This window comes from Manacus candei, unplaced genomic scaffold (genome assembly GCF_025592945.1).
Source record: "Manacus candei isolate 608988 ecotype Guabito, Panama unplaced genomic scaffold, ASM2559294v1 h1tg000008l, whole genome shotgun sequence".
NCBI lineage: Eukaryota > Metazoa > Chordata > Aves > Passeriformes > Pipridae > Manacus > Manacus candei.
Window position 1 is genome coordinate 15,016,480 of NW_026138056.1, and position 16,618 is coordinate 15,033,097.

General features: G+C 39.2%; 1 protein-coding gene across 4 annotated transcripts in view; it reads left to right on the plus strand.

Annotated features, from left to right (window-relative positions):
• ASXL3 (ASXL transcriptional regulator 3) overlaps nt 1-14,154 on the plus strand; it is a 129,807-nt gene extending 115,653 nt beyond the window's left edge. For all 4 annotated transcript variants that reach the window (XM_051769645.1, XM_051769627.1, XM_051769637.1 and 1 more), the window contains 2 exons: nt 1,007-2,948; nt 5,334-14,154. In XM_051769645.1, the coding sequence (XP_051625605.1) occupies nt 1,007-2,948; nt 5,334-9,008 (5,617 nt within the window). In that variant the 3' untranslated portion in view covers nt 9,009-14,154. The remainder of the gene's footprint in view (nt 1-1,006; nt 2,949-5,333) is intronic.
• The last annotated feature ends 2,464 nt before the right edge of the window (nt 14,155-16,618 follow it).

A 16,618-nucleotide genomic window follows, 5' to 3' on the forward strand; every position in this document is an offset into this window, starting at 1 on the left:
TGCACCTTAACAAGCCATCTTGCTTCCATAAGTTCTGAATGTCTCTTATGCTTGCTTATTTCCATTTTTTCTTTACTTTTTGATTAAAATGATAACAGGGAACTGTTTATTAGATTAGAAGATCTTAAGACTGTGAAATTTCTTTTAAGGCTTCCAACCAAGCTTTTGTGTATTTCGTGTTACTGTGGAATTGCTGAGGCATAAAGTCTGCTTGGAAAATCTTACTAAAAATGCTGAACGCCTGTACTCCCACTGGCCTTAGAAGGAAATGAGGATGCCAGAACACATACATTTTTTAAAGTAACCATTTTTTCAGCTCTTGTCTTTAGATTTGTTTTGGTTTTTTGTGGAATTTGTAATTCTGCTGAAGTAATAAAACTTTTTAAACTAATATTTTCAGGACCAAAGGTAAGAAAATCTTAAGAATTATACTAGGAATGGTTCCTTTGCAGTTCATACCTGAAAATGAATGCGTAGATTATAAATATGTGTCTTTTTAGCTTCTTGAGACTAAACTTCTATTATATTGCTGGCTGTGTCAACCCTAAAAGCAGGTGTAGGAGGGAAAAAGAGATTTCCTTTAGAACTGTTACTGCTAGAAGAAGATACAGTGGTGCATTTACTCTGAAATGCATGCTGTATTAGTGTTGCACTACTGTGCTGATATTAAAAAAAAACAACAAAACAAAACCCAAACAAACACAGGAATTTAAGCAGAATATAAATAGTGCTGAATCTGTGTAGCTTGCTTTTTTGTTTTCATTTTGTTTGCTTATTTTAAAAATATTCATATTTTTTAACACTTGTAAGAAAATCTGGTTATTTAGGTTCCCAAAATATATAAAACCATATGTAAATTAGTCAACCACCACTTAAGCAAACCACTGTTTTAAACTAGAAAATATGTCTTTTTTGTAAACAAGAGATGTGGGTAGTAAAGGTGGTCCTATACTTTTATCCTGTCTGTGCTGAAAATACTTCTCTTTATTTGTGTGTTTTTATTTAGATTGGGAATGTCAAGAGGGGAATCAATGAAACTCACTGCAGTGCAGAACAATGATGAAGATGAAAGCAATTCTTTGTGTGGATCTTCTGGCACACCTGGTCCTTCTAAGCAGGCAACCTTTGAGGATCAGGAGGAGAAAGGTGCTAAAATTCCACCTGTACCAGAGAGAGATTATAGTCCATCTCTTGGTAGTATGGAACAGGTTCCTGTTAAGGATTTAACGGCAGACTCTGAGGATATACTGATACCTGAAGAGTCAATCATTCAGGAGGAAATTGCTGAAGAAGTCGAGACAAGTATTTGTGAATGCCAAGAGGAGAACCATAAACCAGAACAGGAGTTTTCTGAGGAGTCCGTAAGTCCAACTGGCACAAATGAGGAAACAGAAGCAGTAAAGCTTGCAGACAGCACTGAGTCCTGTGTCATGATGAATGATGTAACTGATACTGTATCTCACATTGAAATTAAAGTGGAGTTGAAGTCAGAATGCCCTCAGGAAGAGATGTCAGTTGTGATAGATCAGCTGGAGGATTGCATATCACCAGCACAATCAGTTTCACCCACAAACTCTGTCAGCGGTACAGCAGAGAAGGTTTCTGAGTCTGCAAAAGAGCTAATTGTGCCAGAAATGCAAAATGCTGCTCTGGAAGCCTCCTTGTTCACTGGTGGAGGCATTGCAGTGGATATGGAGCTTCACAGTGACCCTGAGGAACAGTTGTCTGAGAATGCTTGTATTTCTGAAACTTCCTTTTCCTCTGGAAGTCCAGAAGTTTGTGTTGCCTCTCCTGGAGGAGACACTCAGTCGACTTCAGAGGAACCCTGTACTCCGGCATCTCTTGAAACAGCTTGTTCGTCTGAAGGGTCCAGTACTGAAAACATTGAAGGTGATATTCAGCAAAAGGCCAGTGATGAAAATTTGCACACACCTTTAATGTCGGAAATCTCTCCAATGTCCACCTCACCGGTAACTTCGGAAGCATCTCTGATGTCAAATTTACCTTTAACATCAGAGGCATCACCAGCTTCTAATTTACCTTTAACATCAGAAACATCTCCAATGTCTGATTTGCCTTTAACATCAGAAACATCTTCAGTGTCTTCTGTTCTTCTAACTTCTGAAACATTTGTGACAAATAGTTTGCCTCTTCCATCAGAGACATCTCCAGTTTCCAATACCCCAAGCAATGAAAGACTTACTCTGCAACAAAGGCAATCACCATGTTTGTTGGAAGACTCCCTTCCCACTTTGAAAGAGGAAAGTTCTGCCGTTACTAAGGTGGTTCAAGAAGAGAAACTTGTTCAGCCAAAGCAACATCAGAGTGCTCCTGAAAATATGAAAGTTTGTCCATTAGCAATTATACCTGATACTTTAGTATTGGAAGAACCCCAAAGCAAAAACCTTGGCCATCAGCCATGTAAGTCACATTCTGAAATTGAGAAATCCTACATTGCATCCATCCCAGAACACACGCCTCCAGAGGTGATCAAGAGTAAAAATCACAGTGTTCAGCAAAGAGGTGACAAGAAAGGTACACTCTTGCCTTCAGAGGTATCTGTCTTATCAGAAGGATCAGTTGGCAAAAATATCGAATTGCTTCCATCAAAGCCACATGATAAACTATATACCTCATCTCTAGAGAAAACTACATTCCCTGAAGTGTGCAGAAATAAATCTCACAAGCTAACAGGCAGTGCCCAAAGTCGCCTAGAGAGTTTGCATTCTTCCAAGTCATTAGAACCCACAAAATCACCAGAAGCAAGGAGTGAAAGTAGAGACCCAGAGATCCCAAAGAGGAAAACAGCAGAACAGCACAGTTTTGGAATCTGCAAAGAGAAGAGAGCTAGAATAGATGATGATCAGCCTAACCGTAGTGCTTCATCAACAAGTCCGTCTGATAAAGAACAGCCACCTAGAGAGGAACCCCGAGTTCCACCCCTTAAGGTAAAGTAATGAAAAAAACAGCATACTTGGGAAATAAAGGGTTATTATCTCCCTCCTAACTGCATGCAGACACAGTGAATGATGTATTTTTTATGAAGGTATAAGGTCTGTTAGTACTGATGGTTTTGTTAATTTACTATTACCTTTCTACCATGCCAAATTACTTCTGATACAAATGTATCTATAGTTGTTCAGTCAGGGTCTTCGTTACAAAATTGATTTTCTGTGCAAGAAAGTTTTCCAGGATCTATGGCTTAATCTAATTCAAGAGCTTCCCATCATTCACAGGGCGCTCCTTGTTTTTCTAATTGCCCAGCTGTATTATCTGCTTGTTCCGCTGTGGGTGTCTTCTTCTGCAAGCATGAATAACAAATGTTACCTTTACCAATACTTTTAAAAACAACCAGCACCTTAATCCAGCAAGAGAACCCAAATTCAGAGTAGTCGAAGATCCCTTTGCAAGCCCAGGGATTGGGGTAGGCCGAAATATAAGATTTTCCTGTAGAATTAACTGGAAACAGAGACCTAACTATCAGGGGAAAGTGATTGATCTGAGTATAGGTATCTGTTAATGACAAAGCAAAAGGTAAAAAAAAAACAAACCAAAAAAAAACCAACAAACACTTTCATGTGTAACGTTCTGCTGTATAAGAAAGCATATTACAGTTGAAAGTGTTTTTTTCCTAACAGAGTTCTATAGATTTAATTACATATAGGCTCAGTGTTTTGACCCTTTCAATTTTGCACATGATGACATCAGCCAAGGTTAAGATCCAGTTTCCTGAAGTTAAGCCACTGACTTTGCAATACTAGTTCCTGATTATTCAGAAATGCCCTTTTCTGCATTTATTTTTAACTGCTGCAGTCACTGAACATTGTTAATATGGCCGGGAGGGCAAATAGGCTAACTGTTTTAATCACTAGTGCAGAAGCATATTTCGTATAATTTATTTTTATGAGCAGTGATGAAATTGGAAGTTAGCCCTGCTCTGAGTTTAGTGATATTCTTTCATATTTGGAAGGTGTCTATCTAACCTAATAATTTCTAAGAATTCTCTAAGCACAAAGGAAAATTGATCACTAGGGAATAAAAAAAGGTCATGACTATAATAATAATAAAAATAATCAAGCATTTAGAGCTCTAGCAGTTTTGGCAGTGCAAAGTGGAAACTAAAAAGAGTTGCTGCTGAAACAGAAAGCAAAATGTTTTGAAGAATTTTGAACAATCAGTTCTAGTATGTTTTTTCTGTAACAAATATTTGGCTCTTGTGTCATCTCACCAACAAACCCCTATCCTTTGTCACTAAAAGAGGAGAAAGAACCCCAGTTCTTCTAAGTCATTCTGCTATATGGCTGTCACTTCCCATCATATCTCATGACTACTTTTTCTACAAATACTGCCTAGTTTTCTTCTCAGTTCTTTCAGAAGGTAAGCCACTGCATTAACTGCTAAGTCCAATTGCTGCAGACAGCAAGTAAGCATATGTCCATTTTAAGAAATTAATTTTTTTTTTTGCCAACCTTTTATTCTGAGAGTGTATGAGTTACAAAATGGTCCCGAGACTCTTAATCTCTAATCCTGAAAACAGATGTGACTAATAGGAAACATCCTAATAAGTCCAGTGATTTTACGGGTTATTATTTTGCTTAAACTGCTCGGTCTTTAAAATTTTAATATTTTGGGTTTAATATTTATAGGTTTGAGGATTTCATTTTTGAAGTGGAGTAGTGTAGGAGTTATCCTAGGGATGTACTAAAGCGAGTCTCTTAAAATTGCAAGTGAGGAAGGGAAAGGTGTATCCTTTAGTGACTCACTTCTTCTATAGCACTGCTCTAAAGTCCTCTGGGATGGAACTTGGAAAACAGGCTCAGTGGAGACACCACTACATCCTGTCTGAAGGCAGGATTTGTTGTGTGGTGTATGTAAGCAAAACACAGCCTATTTCTAGTATCCTAATCATTGGAGACCAAGGAGAAAAGCACTATACATGGTCATTATTTTTTCAGACATTTGCAGGAAGTGCTTAGTCGTTGGCTCTTTTCCAGTACCACTACACGAGGCTTGTTGACCTTCTCAGTTAGGTGCACTACATATAAAACAGGTCTGACAAATTGTATCAGATAAACGTCGTGTTGTTAGCCTGTTCAATCTTTCTTCCTGTCAGAAGGATCAATATGAGAAGGCTAATACAGGTGTCAGTTATTCATGCTGTAGGATGATAGAATATCGAAGCATAAATATCATTAATTTTTAGCATTTTTCTGTCAAGCTGCACCGAACGGTAATTCCCTTCATTACCTTTCTCTGACCCTTTAAAACACAACTGTTTGTTTTAGTGAATCAATGATCTCATTAAAATTACTGGGTTTTTTTTCTTCCTTTAGATTCAGCTTTCAAAAGTTGGACCACCTTTTATCATCAAGAGCCAACCTGTTTCTAAACCAGAACCTCGAGTTTCCCCAAGTACATCGGTCAGCAGTGGGAGGAACACTGGGGCTAGGACTCTGGCAGATATCAAAGCAAGAGCTCAGCAAGCAAGAGCCCAAAGAGAAGCTGCAGCTGCAGCAGCCGTGGCAGCAGCTGCGAGCATAGTCTCTGGAGCAATGGGGACCCCATGCGAAGGTGGAAAGACAAGAACACTGGCACACATCAAGGAGCAAACAAAGGCCAAGCTATTTGCAAAGCATCAAGCCAGAGCTCATTTACTCCAGACTAATAAAGAATCAAAGTCACAATTCAGCTCAAAGGAAAGTACCTCATCTCTGGAGATACCAATGTCTACTGACACGAAGATTGAAGGTTCTACTGGTGTCATTATAGTTAATCCTAACTGCAGGTCCCCTAGCAACAAGTCTGCTCATCACCGTGAGACCACCACTTTATTGCAGCAGTCCCTTAACACAGCTACATTACCAGAAACTGCTACTGAGATATCTGTGCACAGTTCTGATGAAAATATACCTGTGCCACAATTATGTGAGAAAATTATTTCATCTACCTCTACTGAAAGTAACAGTGTGCCAGTGCTTTATAATAAAAGTTCAGTCTCTGTGTGTGTTTGCAGCACTGCTATGTCTGGAGCAATTAAAGAACTTTCTTTTGCAAGTTCTGTTGATAAATCCTCTGTGTTAATGTCTGTTGACAGCGCAAACACAGCAGTTTCAGCTTGTAATATAAATATGCTGAAAACCATCCAAGGGGCTGATACTCCATGCATAGCTGTTGGACCAAAATGTATTGATAATAGTAATGTCCCAGTCTCCATAGACAACACAGTCTTACCAAATGCCATCGATGACAAAAGGTTGCCGCTACCAAGTAGCAGTGTGAATAACACAGTCTCCAGTCATTATGCCACTGTGCCAGCTTCATCTATTGCAAATAATTTGCCAAACCATCTCTCTGGTAGTTCTGTACTGATTCCTCCGGTGGGGACTACCAGCAGGTTTCCTTCTGATAAGATAGCCATAACCGGGTGTAACGAGCAGAGCACTGTCTCCATTCACACTACCGTCAGGTCAGCTTTAAGTTGCAGTGAGGCCCTTGCAGTAGCAGATTCTGTTGCAAGGCCACCCATTTCCATGTTTGCTGGTAACATGGTGACAATAAGCTCTTATGATAATGCTACTAAACTGAATGCTGATCTCATAGAAAAAAGCTCTGGAGCACGAAACCGGATGGATCTCCCTGGTAAATCTCAGCCAGTGAGTTTTACGCAAACTGCCATGAATAGGTCTATACCTTGCAAAGTCATTGTTGACCACACCACAAATCAGAATTCCAGTCTGTCGCTTTCTTCTTCTATTGAAAACACAGAAAACAGCATTGACCTGCAGAGCAGACCTGTAAGGACAGAAGCTGCCTTACAAAGTATAGCCTGTCCTCAGGTGTCTGTCATAAGTAGGCCTGAAGTGATCCCTAATGAAAACCTTGAGCACAGTTCCAGCTTTATCGCCATTACAGCAAAGCAAGACAGCAAGAACTTGCAGGCGGGTTGTTCAAGTCTTCGAGAAGTGCCTCTTGCTCCTCAAGATAAATTAATTGAGGTGGTTACTCCCAACCAAGGTTTTGCTGAGCAATTAAGAGGTCCTTCAGCATTGAAAAATGAAGGAAATGCTGCCTGTGCCAATCAATACAATGCCAACAACAGAATTTGTTGGCGTGATGAAGAGGCAATGAATACAGACCAGCCAGTGGTCAGCCATCTTTCCTCTGGTAAGCATAAGGAATATGCAGACCAAAACTGCTTGAAAAATGTCAAAACTGAACCTTCCAGTTACACACAAATGTCAGAACTGCAATCCAGGAGTCTTTTGACGAGCATTGCTGTTCCTGTTAAATCAGAAACTAATGAGTCTGACAAATGCTTCAGGATGGACACCGAGGATTTTACAGGACCTGAAATGCGTGCCCAGACTGCAGAAATAAACACGAGTGCGCAGCCACCTCAAACATCCAAGACATCCATTGCAGACTCCATGGAAGACTCCCTCTCCCTGACAACAGAAACCCTAAAGAGAGTTACGAGTACCGGGGGCTCTAGCTGTCGCTTGTCGTCAGTGGAGGCCAACAATCCCTTAGTGACACAGTTACTGCAAGGCAATCTGCCTTTAGAGAAAGTGCTGCCGCAGCCCAGATCAGGAGCCAAACTAGAAATTAATAGGCTTCCATTGCCTTTGCAAACTACCTCAGTATGTAAAACAGCAGTGTCCGAGAGAAATATTGTTGAACATGCTTCCAACTCTCCTAATCCAGATGGTAAAGGATTTCCAGCAGGCAGCATAGCCCCACTACAAATCAGAAAGCGTGAAAACCATCCGAAAAAGAGGATGGCCAGGACTATAGGGGAACATGCTCAAATTAAATGCGAGCCTGGGAAGGTGTCAATGGACACAGATGTTAAAGTGGCTCCCTGTGTAATTAATTCCAGCATGAATCAGCTAGGGCACGGACAGCCATTTAAGCAGGAGTGGCTGAACAAGCACGCCATTCAGAGCCGAATTGCTCACAGTCCAGAGATCAAGCAGCCGAAGAGGCCATTGCCTTCATGCAGTTTCCAGCAGAGCTTATTTCACATTGATAAAAATGGCAGCTTTCACACAGAAGCTAGTACCTCACATAGACAGCATTTTTACCAAATGTCCATGGCTGCAAGAGGCCCCATTCCTACGGCAGCTTTGTTGCAAACTACTTCAAAAGGCCCACCTGGCTGCAACACATTTGCTTTTAGCAGACACCTTGAACAGAAGGGCTTGGGAGACATGAATATTTCTACAGCAGCTCACCAGCTGAGGCTAGGAAGTGTATTTTCCCCTAATATTCAGATTAAGGAAGGTGATGACATTGCCAGTGCCTCTCAGACTCTCCAGAGTAAAACATTAGTGCATCCCCCTGCTCCCCCTCCACCCCTACCACCTCCTCCCCCTCCTCACCCAAATGCAGAAGTCCCCTCTGATCAAAAACAACCGACAGTTACTATGGAAACCACTAAAAGACTTAGTTGGCCTCAGCCAGCAAGCATCTGTAGCAATATAAAATCTGAACCTATTTCTTTTGAGGAAGGTTTAAGCAGCAGCTGCGAACTGGGCATGAAACAAGCTTCCTATGATCAGAACGAAGTGAAAGAACAGTTAAAAGCATTTGCATTAAAAAATGCAGATTTCTCTTCCTATTTACTTTCTGAGCCACAGAAGCCTTTTACCCAACTTGCTGCTCAGAAAATACAAGTGCAGCACCCACAGCAGCAGCAGCAGCAGCAGCTCTGTGGAAATTATCCTACAATACACTTCGGTAGCACAAGCTTCAAAAGGGCAGCATCTGCAATTGAGAAATCGATTGGGATTTTAGGAAGTGGCTCCAACACTGCCACAGGCCTGTCTAACCAGAATGCGCAGATCCCGGTTCAGAAATTTGCTGACAGCAGCAATGCTGATGAACTGGAACTGAAATGCTCTTGCAGGCTGAAAGCCATGATCGTGTGCAAAGGCTGCGGAGCCTTCTGTCATGATGACTGCATAGGGCCTTCCAAACTGTGTGTAGCTTGTCTAGTTGTGCGGTAGGAGCTGAATCAAAGATGCAGTATCCCTTATCAACGTGGGAGAGCAGGACAAAGGAACAGAGAAATTGAAACAGCTTAGGCCACTAATGGTTTGCAATTAGTGGATTGATTTTTTTTTTATTTTTTTGTTTGTTTGTTTTCTTCTATGTGGTGCTTTCAGAATTTAGTTGTTTCTACCTGAGTGCCATTTTCTGGGAAGAAGAGGAAACCTGTAGAAGTAGTTAAAAAAAAGATAACCTTGTTACTGAAGCTTCTATGAGCTCTTGCTGTGCTAAAAAAAAAAACAAAAAAAAGAAAAAGGCATTAATGCATGTCATTGTAGCTTCTATTTATTTGCACAAAGTGCAGCACATTTTTTTCTCCACTTTTTGATGGTTGATACAAGCTGCAGGTTAAAGATCAGTGGCAGAATAGCACTGTAAGAAGTGGAGTAACTATGCAGAATGAATAACACACTGAATAGCAACTGTTTTGAGAGGGGTAGTGGCAAGGTGCGGGGTATCGGTCATCGTAGCTTCAAAGTCAGTTTGCAGTTTTTCTGCTGATAAGATTGTTTTCTTCAATTGACTTTCATTATAGTCACTTCACGTAAAAAAAAAAAAATTAAAAGAGGAATTTAGATTTTTAGAGGAGTTTCTTTATGTGCCTGCCAAGGACTATGGAACTCAAATGTTACTCGTCATCTCTTGTTGATTCCTTGAGAAAGATTTGTATATGCAATGGGTTAGTGGGACCAACACTGGAATCACATGGGCTTCAGTAGAGTCTGGAGAAAGTAATTTCTCTCCTGGAGATTATAAACCTGTTTTCTCTTCCTGTTTCCCACTCAAATGGTCTTTATTTGTATTTCTCTGTCTAATCTGTTCACTAGGTTTATCAGTCCCAAATATATATATATATGTATGTGTATATATATATATATATGAGATCAGACTTATGTAATTGATTCTTGAGGTTTTAGCCTTTCTGTGGCCTAAAAATGATGGATACTTCTGATTAATAACAAGGAAAGACTTTAATTGCATGTTGATTGAATGTTACAATGTCAGTTCTTTTTCCTCTTATGTGAGTTACTCTATTTAAATAACATCTCAGAGTTCTGCCATTTAAAGTAATTCTTAGAATTATTTACAACACTGACTTTTTTTTTCTCAAAGGTATTCAGACCCTTTTAGAAATTTGGAAGCAAAATGTATTTTTAAAAGGGATACTGCATCTTTAAAGTAACTTTCAGTATTTATCCAGTACTGTATTTACATTCAGGACTATAGCTGCATTCCAGATGCGCTAGCCACCATAACAGCAGAGAAGAAAAATGGTGATTTTGGGGCCCTATTCACTTAAAAGGAAAATATTATAAAGGGATAAAGCACATGCAGTTGCTGGGAAGATGAAAACACCTTGGGTTTGTTTTAATCTCACTTCAAGAACAGAAAACGTGGAGTGCAAGTCATCCATCTGCCAATATGTGGTTGGGTCTGCCCAAATGTCAGCATCAGAGATAAATGGGGGTTTTTGCCATTACAGTAGAACCTCACTAATCCAAAGACCTTAGGGCCTGCTCACAAAAACTGATTTTCCTTCCACGGTTTTAAGAAAACAGTGTAGTAAGAACGTGTAAGATGTAATGCTGCTTGGATTTCATCATGCATTTACTGTTGCATTCTAAAGTATTGATGTGAATGGTAGAACTGCATTTAGGAAATGAAAAGTATCCTACATTTTACACTACCCTTTTTTATCTGTCTATTACATCCTTACTCATCAGCTGTAACCAGTCTCCTTGGTTCATGTGTGTATTAGTGAGGTTCTACTGAATGGAGGAACCATATTTATTTTCTTGTGGGACCATTTTCACAAACATGATAAATGCTGTTTATTGTCTTAAAAGTGAGCTGGAATATCTACAACATACATTCCTGTCATAGGAAGCTCTATGGTGCACCTTGATGTTCTCTTTTATTGTAATTAGCAACATATCAATATTATTTTTGACACTGTGTAGTACAAAGGCCATTTGTAATAACTAACAAATTTGTTGCTGATACAATAATATATTTTTTCTATACAAAAGTGCTCCTTAATATGACATGTGAACTAAGGAATGGCTTCTCAGCACTTTCAGGTCTTCTGGTAGGAAAATAAACCAGCCAAGCAAAAACATAAAGTAACGTATGAAAACTAGTCCAGCTGCTGGCAAAACAGCAACTGGGAAATACTCATGACTAAGCATGAGTGTAGTCAGTTAATACATATCAAATTCATATATGAGGAGCCTTTGTATCAGAATTGTATTGCATTGTATTTATACTTGGTAGAGGTAGGATACTTCTATTTAAAAAAAAAAAAGAGCAACCAGTCTTAGACTTCTATTTACCTATGTTTATATAAGCCTGCTGGGAATCCTTATTTCTAGCTCAGGTTTTCCTGTCCACAGCACATAAGTCAATATTTGTTTGTATTTGCATCTTGAAGTAGTTCTTGTATTGACTGACATAATACAGAAATAAATTGCGACCACAAAATAGTTTTATTTTGTTCAAAGGGTAAGAGTGTGACTAATATGGTAGGTGAGTCATTCACATCATATTGTCATTTTTGTATCAGGATTGCAACTTGCATGTGTGAGGTCATGATACAATGTTATTTAAAATGGCATTGGACTGGATGGTGCTATGTTATATTACTCAACCAACCAAACTCTGCCACAGTGCAGTTCCACTCCTTTCATTCTTGAGTCATTGGAGTTGCACCAGGAATAAATTTAGCCAGTTAGTCAGCAACAGTGGTAAAGTTTTCTTACAGATTAGGTTTAGGATATTATAATACTCAAAAGCAAACACAGTGATATGGAAGCCTGACTGAATCCTAGTGTGACTGAAAACCTTACTTGGAATCGAGTATCACACAAATGCATAGGGGAGAGTTACCCCAGGTCTTCAAAAAGAACCCAATCACATTTAGAGGTTTATTTTAAATGACTTCTTGAGGTTTTTTTGTTTAATTGTTCAGGTTTCAAGCTCGATGTCATGTTTTCTAATGGCCATGCAGTTTGCACCGTGGGGTTTTAATAGTTTATGCACTGAAAAGTGGTGAAAGAATTACTTAAGAACACACTGCTCTATGTTTGTGTGTACATACATATGTGTCCCAGTGTCCATCATGTATAATTTACCTTTTTTTTTAAGTTCCAAATTTTTTCCCCCACTCCTACCCCTGGAGCAGCACTTTTGGGTGAGAGGGAGAAACACTTTTTTCTTTCCTCCCTCTTTATTGTTTTAATTGCATACCTGTGAGATATGCAGATAATGTTAGGGCATTTGCAGTGAGTGTGTGTCTGTTTTTCTGTTCTGAAATAATTTTTCAAGCAGAAACTCCCTTTGAAATAATGTTAAAAAAATAATTAAGAAATTATGAACTGGATGCTCCCTCTTTGCATTTTATTTATCTGTTGAGATCTAGTACATGAAATAGCATTTAAAAGACAAAAATAAAGGTTGAGCCATAAAGTGAAAGGTATATTCTCTGTGCTATAGACTTTCTTCTTGAGGGTGGTGCATGTTGTCAGGGTAAGCTACAGAACGTGCAGATGGTTTTTCAGGGCCCTGCAATTCCTTGCACAGTTTTTAAGCTGGTGCATATGGTGCTTTATAATGCAATTTCTGAAGTAAAATTACCTTATGCTGCACCCCCTTCCCCTTATGAACACACGCACAATTTCAGAATCGTTATTGTAGCCTCTGGTTTAGCAGTTTCTCCAAGGTGTGGTGAAGTACCAGGATAAACACTCAAGATGAGCTGAGAAGTGTCACAGAAAGGGATCATTTTAGCTGACACACCTGAAGGGCCCTGTTCTGAACACTGAATGGCTTCTGCAGTCTCCTGGCAGCAGCGCAGCAGTTCATCTGCTGTGGCTCTGCAGAACACTGAGGGGGAGGCAATGAAATATTCAGTGGATTTATCATGGACCTGTGTAGCTAAATGTTTCTGAATCTATGAAATCCTGTTGTCTTCAGTCATCATGCTTTGTCACTGTAAAACCAACAAAAAGTAAAAAAAAAGCATTTTTTAGTCTAATTTAAGGAGCTGCTTCTTTTATAGCACATAATATTTCGCTTTGTACTATATTTGATAGTTAAAGAATAATTTAGTCCGTAGAATAACTTTGTTGTATTTGTACTGTTCATGAATGTTACAAGAAAAGTGCTTTACTTTGTTGCCATAATTCTCTTGTACTGCTGTAAAATATTTTTTCTGCTTTACGGAAACTTAACTCGATTCACATTTTCAGTACAGGGTTTTTTGTGTGTATGTATTTTTTTTGTCAGTATTCTGAATGTTTACATCTGTTCAACATTAGCCATTCTATGCCTTTATAGGGCAGTATTACTCCTGCAGTATAACAGCAATGTGAAATCCACTCATACCTAACATGCATGAGAAATACAGATTTATTGGGGAGATCCCTAATGTGCATAGATATTTTTTCTATCCGCATTCAATGAAGTAAGTACCCTCCTTCAGTCCTCTACCAAAGAAAATATTATTCCCACAGGACATGCTTGGAAAGTGGTTCTCTGAGTCTTCAGAAGGGGGTGTAGTTGGTTTCAGCAAGATTGCTACAGTTTAATGCTGTTATGCTTTGCTTTGTTACCCCACCAGATGTGACTGGGTGAAACAAGCATTTTAGCAATTTTTTTATTTCCAGACAGTGTTTTGTTTAGAATTCAGGGATCATGCTTTCTTTAATGGTGCTGTTTGTTTTTTGGTTTTTTTTTTAAGAAAACAACCTTTTGTTGCCTACAGAAATGACCATTCACAAAACCATAAATTAAATGAAATAATTTGTCTTCATAACTTTTCTCCCTTTCCTTTCCCCCTTCCCTATCCCTTGAAAATAACAACTTGGGCTTCAATATTAAAATATTCTGGAAAAAAAAAATAAAGAGATAAAATAATATTTGTCATTTGTTTATTTATTTTATGTTCAGTGCCTTAGGCAGAAGATCCTGCTTGTGCACATCCATTGTATGTACAGGTTGATGAACTAGAAATGTGTGAGAAAAATCAGCCCTTTGTAAAGGATTTTTCAATTATGATGATGTAAGACATAGTTTGAATGACTTCTGATGTAATTCAAGTATTAATCTTATACTAGTAAAATAAAACTAGGTGTTGTATATTAAGTTGTTGTAAGTAGAATAGTTTGTGTATGAAAGTGATTATATTGCTTTGTATAGTTAATGCTGGGTGTAATTTGGTACTTTACCTTTGTCTGCAACCCCAACCAGAACACACTTAACAGCAACCATTCCAGCATACACCCCCCTTATTTGTCATCCCCACAGCAGAAGAAATTAAATATCAATGGTACATGAAAGGTAACCAGTCCAAGTTATATTCCTCAAAGCAGTTATCTTTTCAGGTCTGGAAGGCCTTCCTAAAATGGAAATTCAGTAGCCATTATATTAAAAAAAAAAATGTCAATATTTTCATCCTGTTACTCTTAAAAGAGAGCTTTGAGTGCTGTGGTACAGGGGGAACAACAAACAGCTTTTTCACAGGCTTGCTCAGAAATATCAGAACTAAACACCATCTTTTGTCCAGCCTCCTGTCACTTTTATTTCAGATGTGATACCATCTGAGGGTCTTGTTAGCAGCAGATGACAGTCCTGTCGGCCAAAATCTGTCCAAATGCAGAAAGAAGACATTACCAACCTCTGTAGTTTATAATCCAATGACCTTTTTTTCATTTCCAATACCCACCTGGCAATTATTTATCTTAGTTTGTTCTGCTTAGAATTTTAGAATTCTTTATTTTTATTTTTTTTTTTGTCATGAGCCTGTGCTGAAGCAGGGACCAGCTCTGCTTCTGATAGTAACAGCTTCTATTATTATTTTATTGTTCATCTAAGCAACGTAATGCAAATCAATTTGTTAAATCTGTACTAGCTAAATACTCACTTTTGTCCTTTCCCTTCTTTTTACTTTTTAAAACCTGTGAAGTGTTTTTGCACATTTTTATTGGATCTTGAAAAATAAGTATTCAGTTTTTCTGTGGTGTTTGCTAAGGACCTTGTAAGTATTAATAAGTTAAGCCTTGTGATTGCTTTTAGGTCTGTGTTTTGTCTCTCCCTGGGTCAGCCCAGCCTTATCCTGGCAGTTCAGCCAGCAGATGGCATCAGGAGAAAACATGCTGCTGTGCTTTCCCTATTCCTGTCCCTCAGCAGGAGCACATGGCACAGAGAAAGGCAGCCACGAATGCTGTGGGTTTCTGGGTTTGTCTTCCTTCTCTGGGGAGGTTTAGCTGTAGTGAAAAAAGCCTTCCTTCCTCCCCAGTCCTGGAACTTGGCTTGCAGTAGACATGATGCCCTGAAGCTCACATCATCCTTTCCTGCACTTGGCATTGTCTGAGTTGTGCAGTCTGGAATTGAAGTATTGATACACTGGAAAAAATTCCTCCCCAGGCCAGAGCCAGAGCTTTTTTTTTTTGTCTCCTGCAGTTTCCTTTGTTACCCATGGATGAAGACAGACAGCAACAAAGCTCTTCGTATCAAGGTGCTTCACAGATATATATGAAGGTAGTACCACTGCTTGGTGTGCAGTGGATGTGCTGTTATCAAGCCTGACCTTTTTTGGATGACAGGACTTGCAGTGCAAGGACCACCAGATTGCAATCATAGAATGGTTTAGGTTGCAAGGGATAAAGACCATCCAATTCCAACTCCCTTGCCGTGGGCAGGAACACCTTCCACTAGAACAGGTTGCTTGCAGCCCCATCCAACCTGGCCTTGAAAGTTTCCAGGGATGGGGCATCTGCAGCTTCTCTGAGCAACCTGTTCCAGTGCCTCACCACCTTCAGTCAAGGGGTTTTTTACTAACATCTAGTTTTAAAACCTTGGAGTACCACCACCTTGGAGACAGCTTTCCATGACAAGGAAGGTGGACAGTCACAGACACTGATACCTGCTGGTATCTGCTCGTGGAGGCAGAGGACATTATTAGTATGACGGGTTTTTTGTCCAAACTGAGCTAGGCATAGAAATAAAGCCACATTTTGAGGTAATTCAGACACCTGGACATTGGCAAATCCATAGCAGGCACTGATGAGAGAAGTTTGTTATATCTCTTTTAAATAACAGCCATTTACTTTAAAGTACTGAAGGTTCATGCTTGCAGCCTGGGATGTGCCTATTGATTCACCACCAGTGATGAAATCAACAGTTGTTTCACATATTCTTAGGGGGAAAATACCTGGATTATACTTTTTGGAAGTGGATGATTTGGAAGAGGATTACCTTGGATAAATGTGAGTTTCTGTGTACAGGTCACCTTTCTATAGCCCTTCTCCTCTGTGTCCTTTGTCCCAGTCTTGTAGAGCTTAATTCAACCATCAGGGTCTTATCTCCATGTCTTTCCAACAAAAAGCTAAGAGCTTTCTTCCAGTATCTTTGAGCATCCTCCTGTATGCATCTGCCACCAGAGCAGAGAATAGTTTAATATCCCACATAGGAAAAACACATCCGAAAATAAGCTGGTTATATTGGATAATTGACTTATATTAATAAGAAGTCATGCTATAGTGAGTGAATAAATGTTGATATCAACATA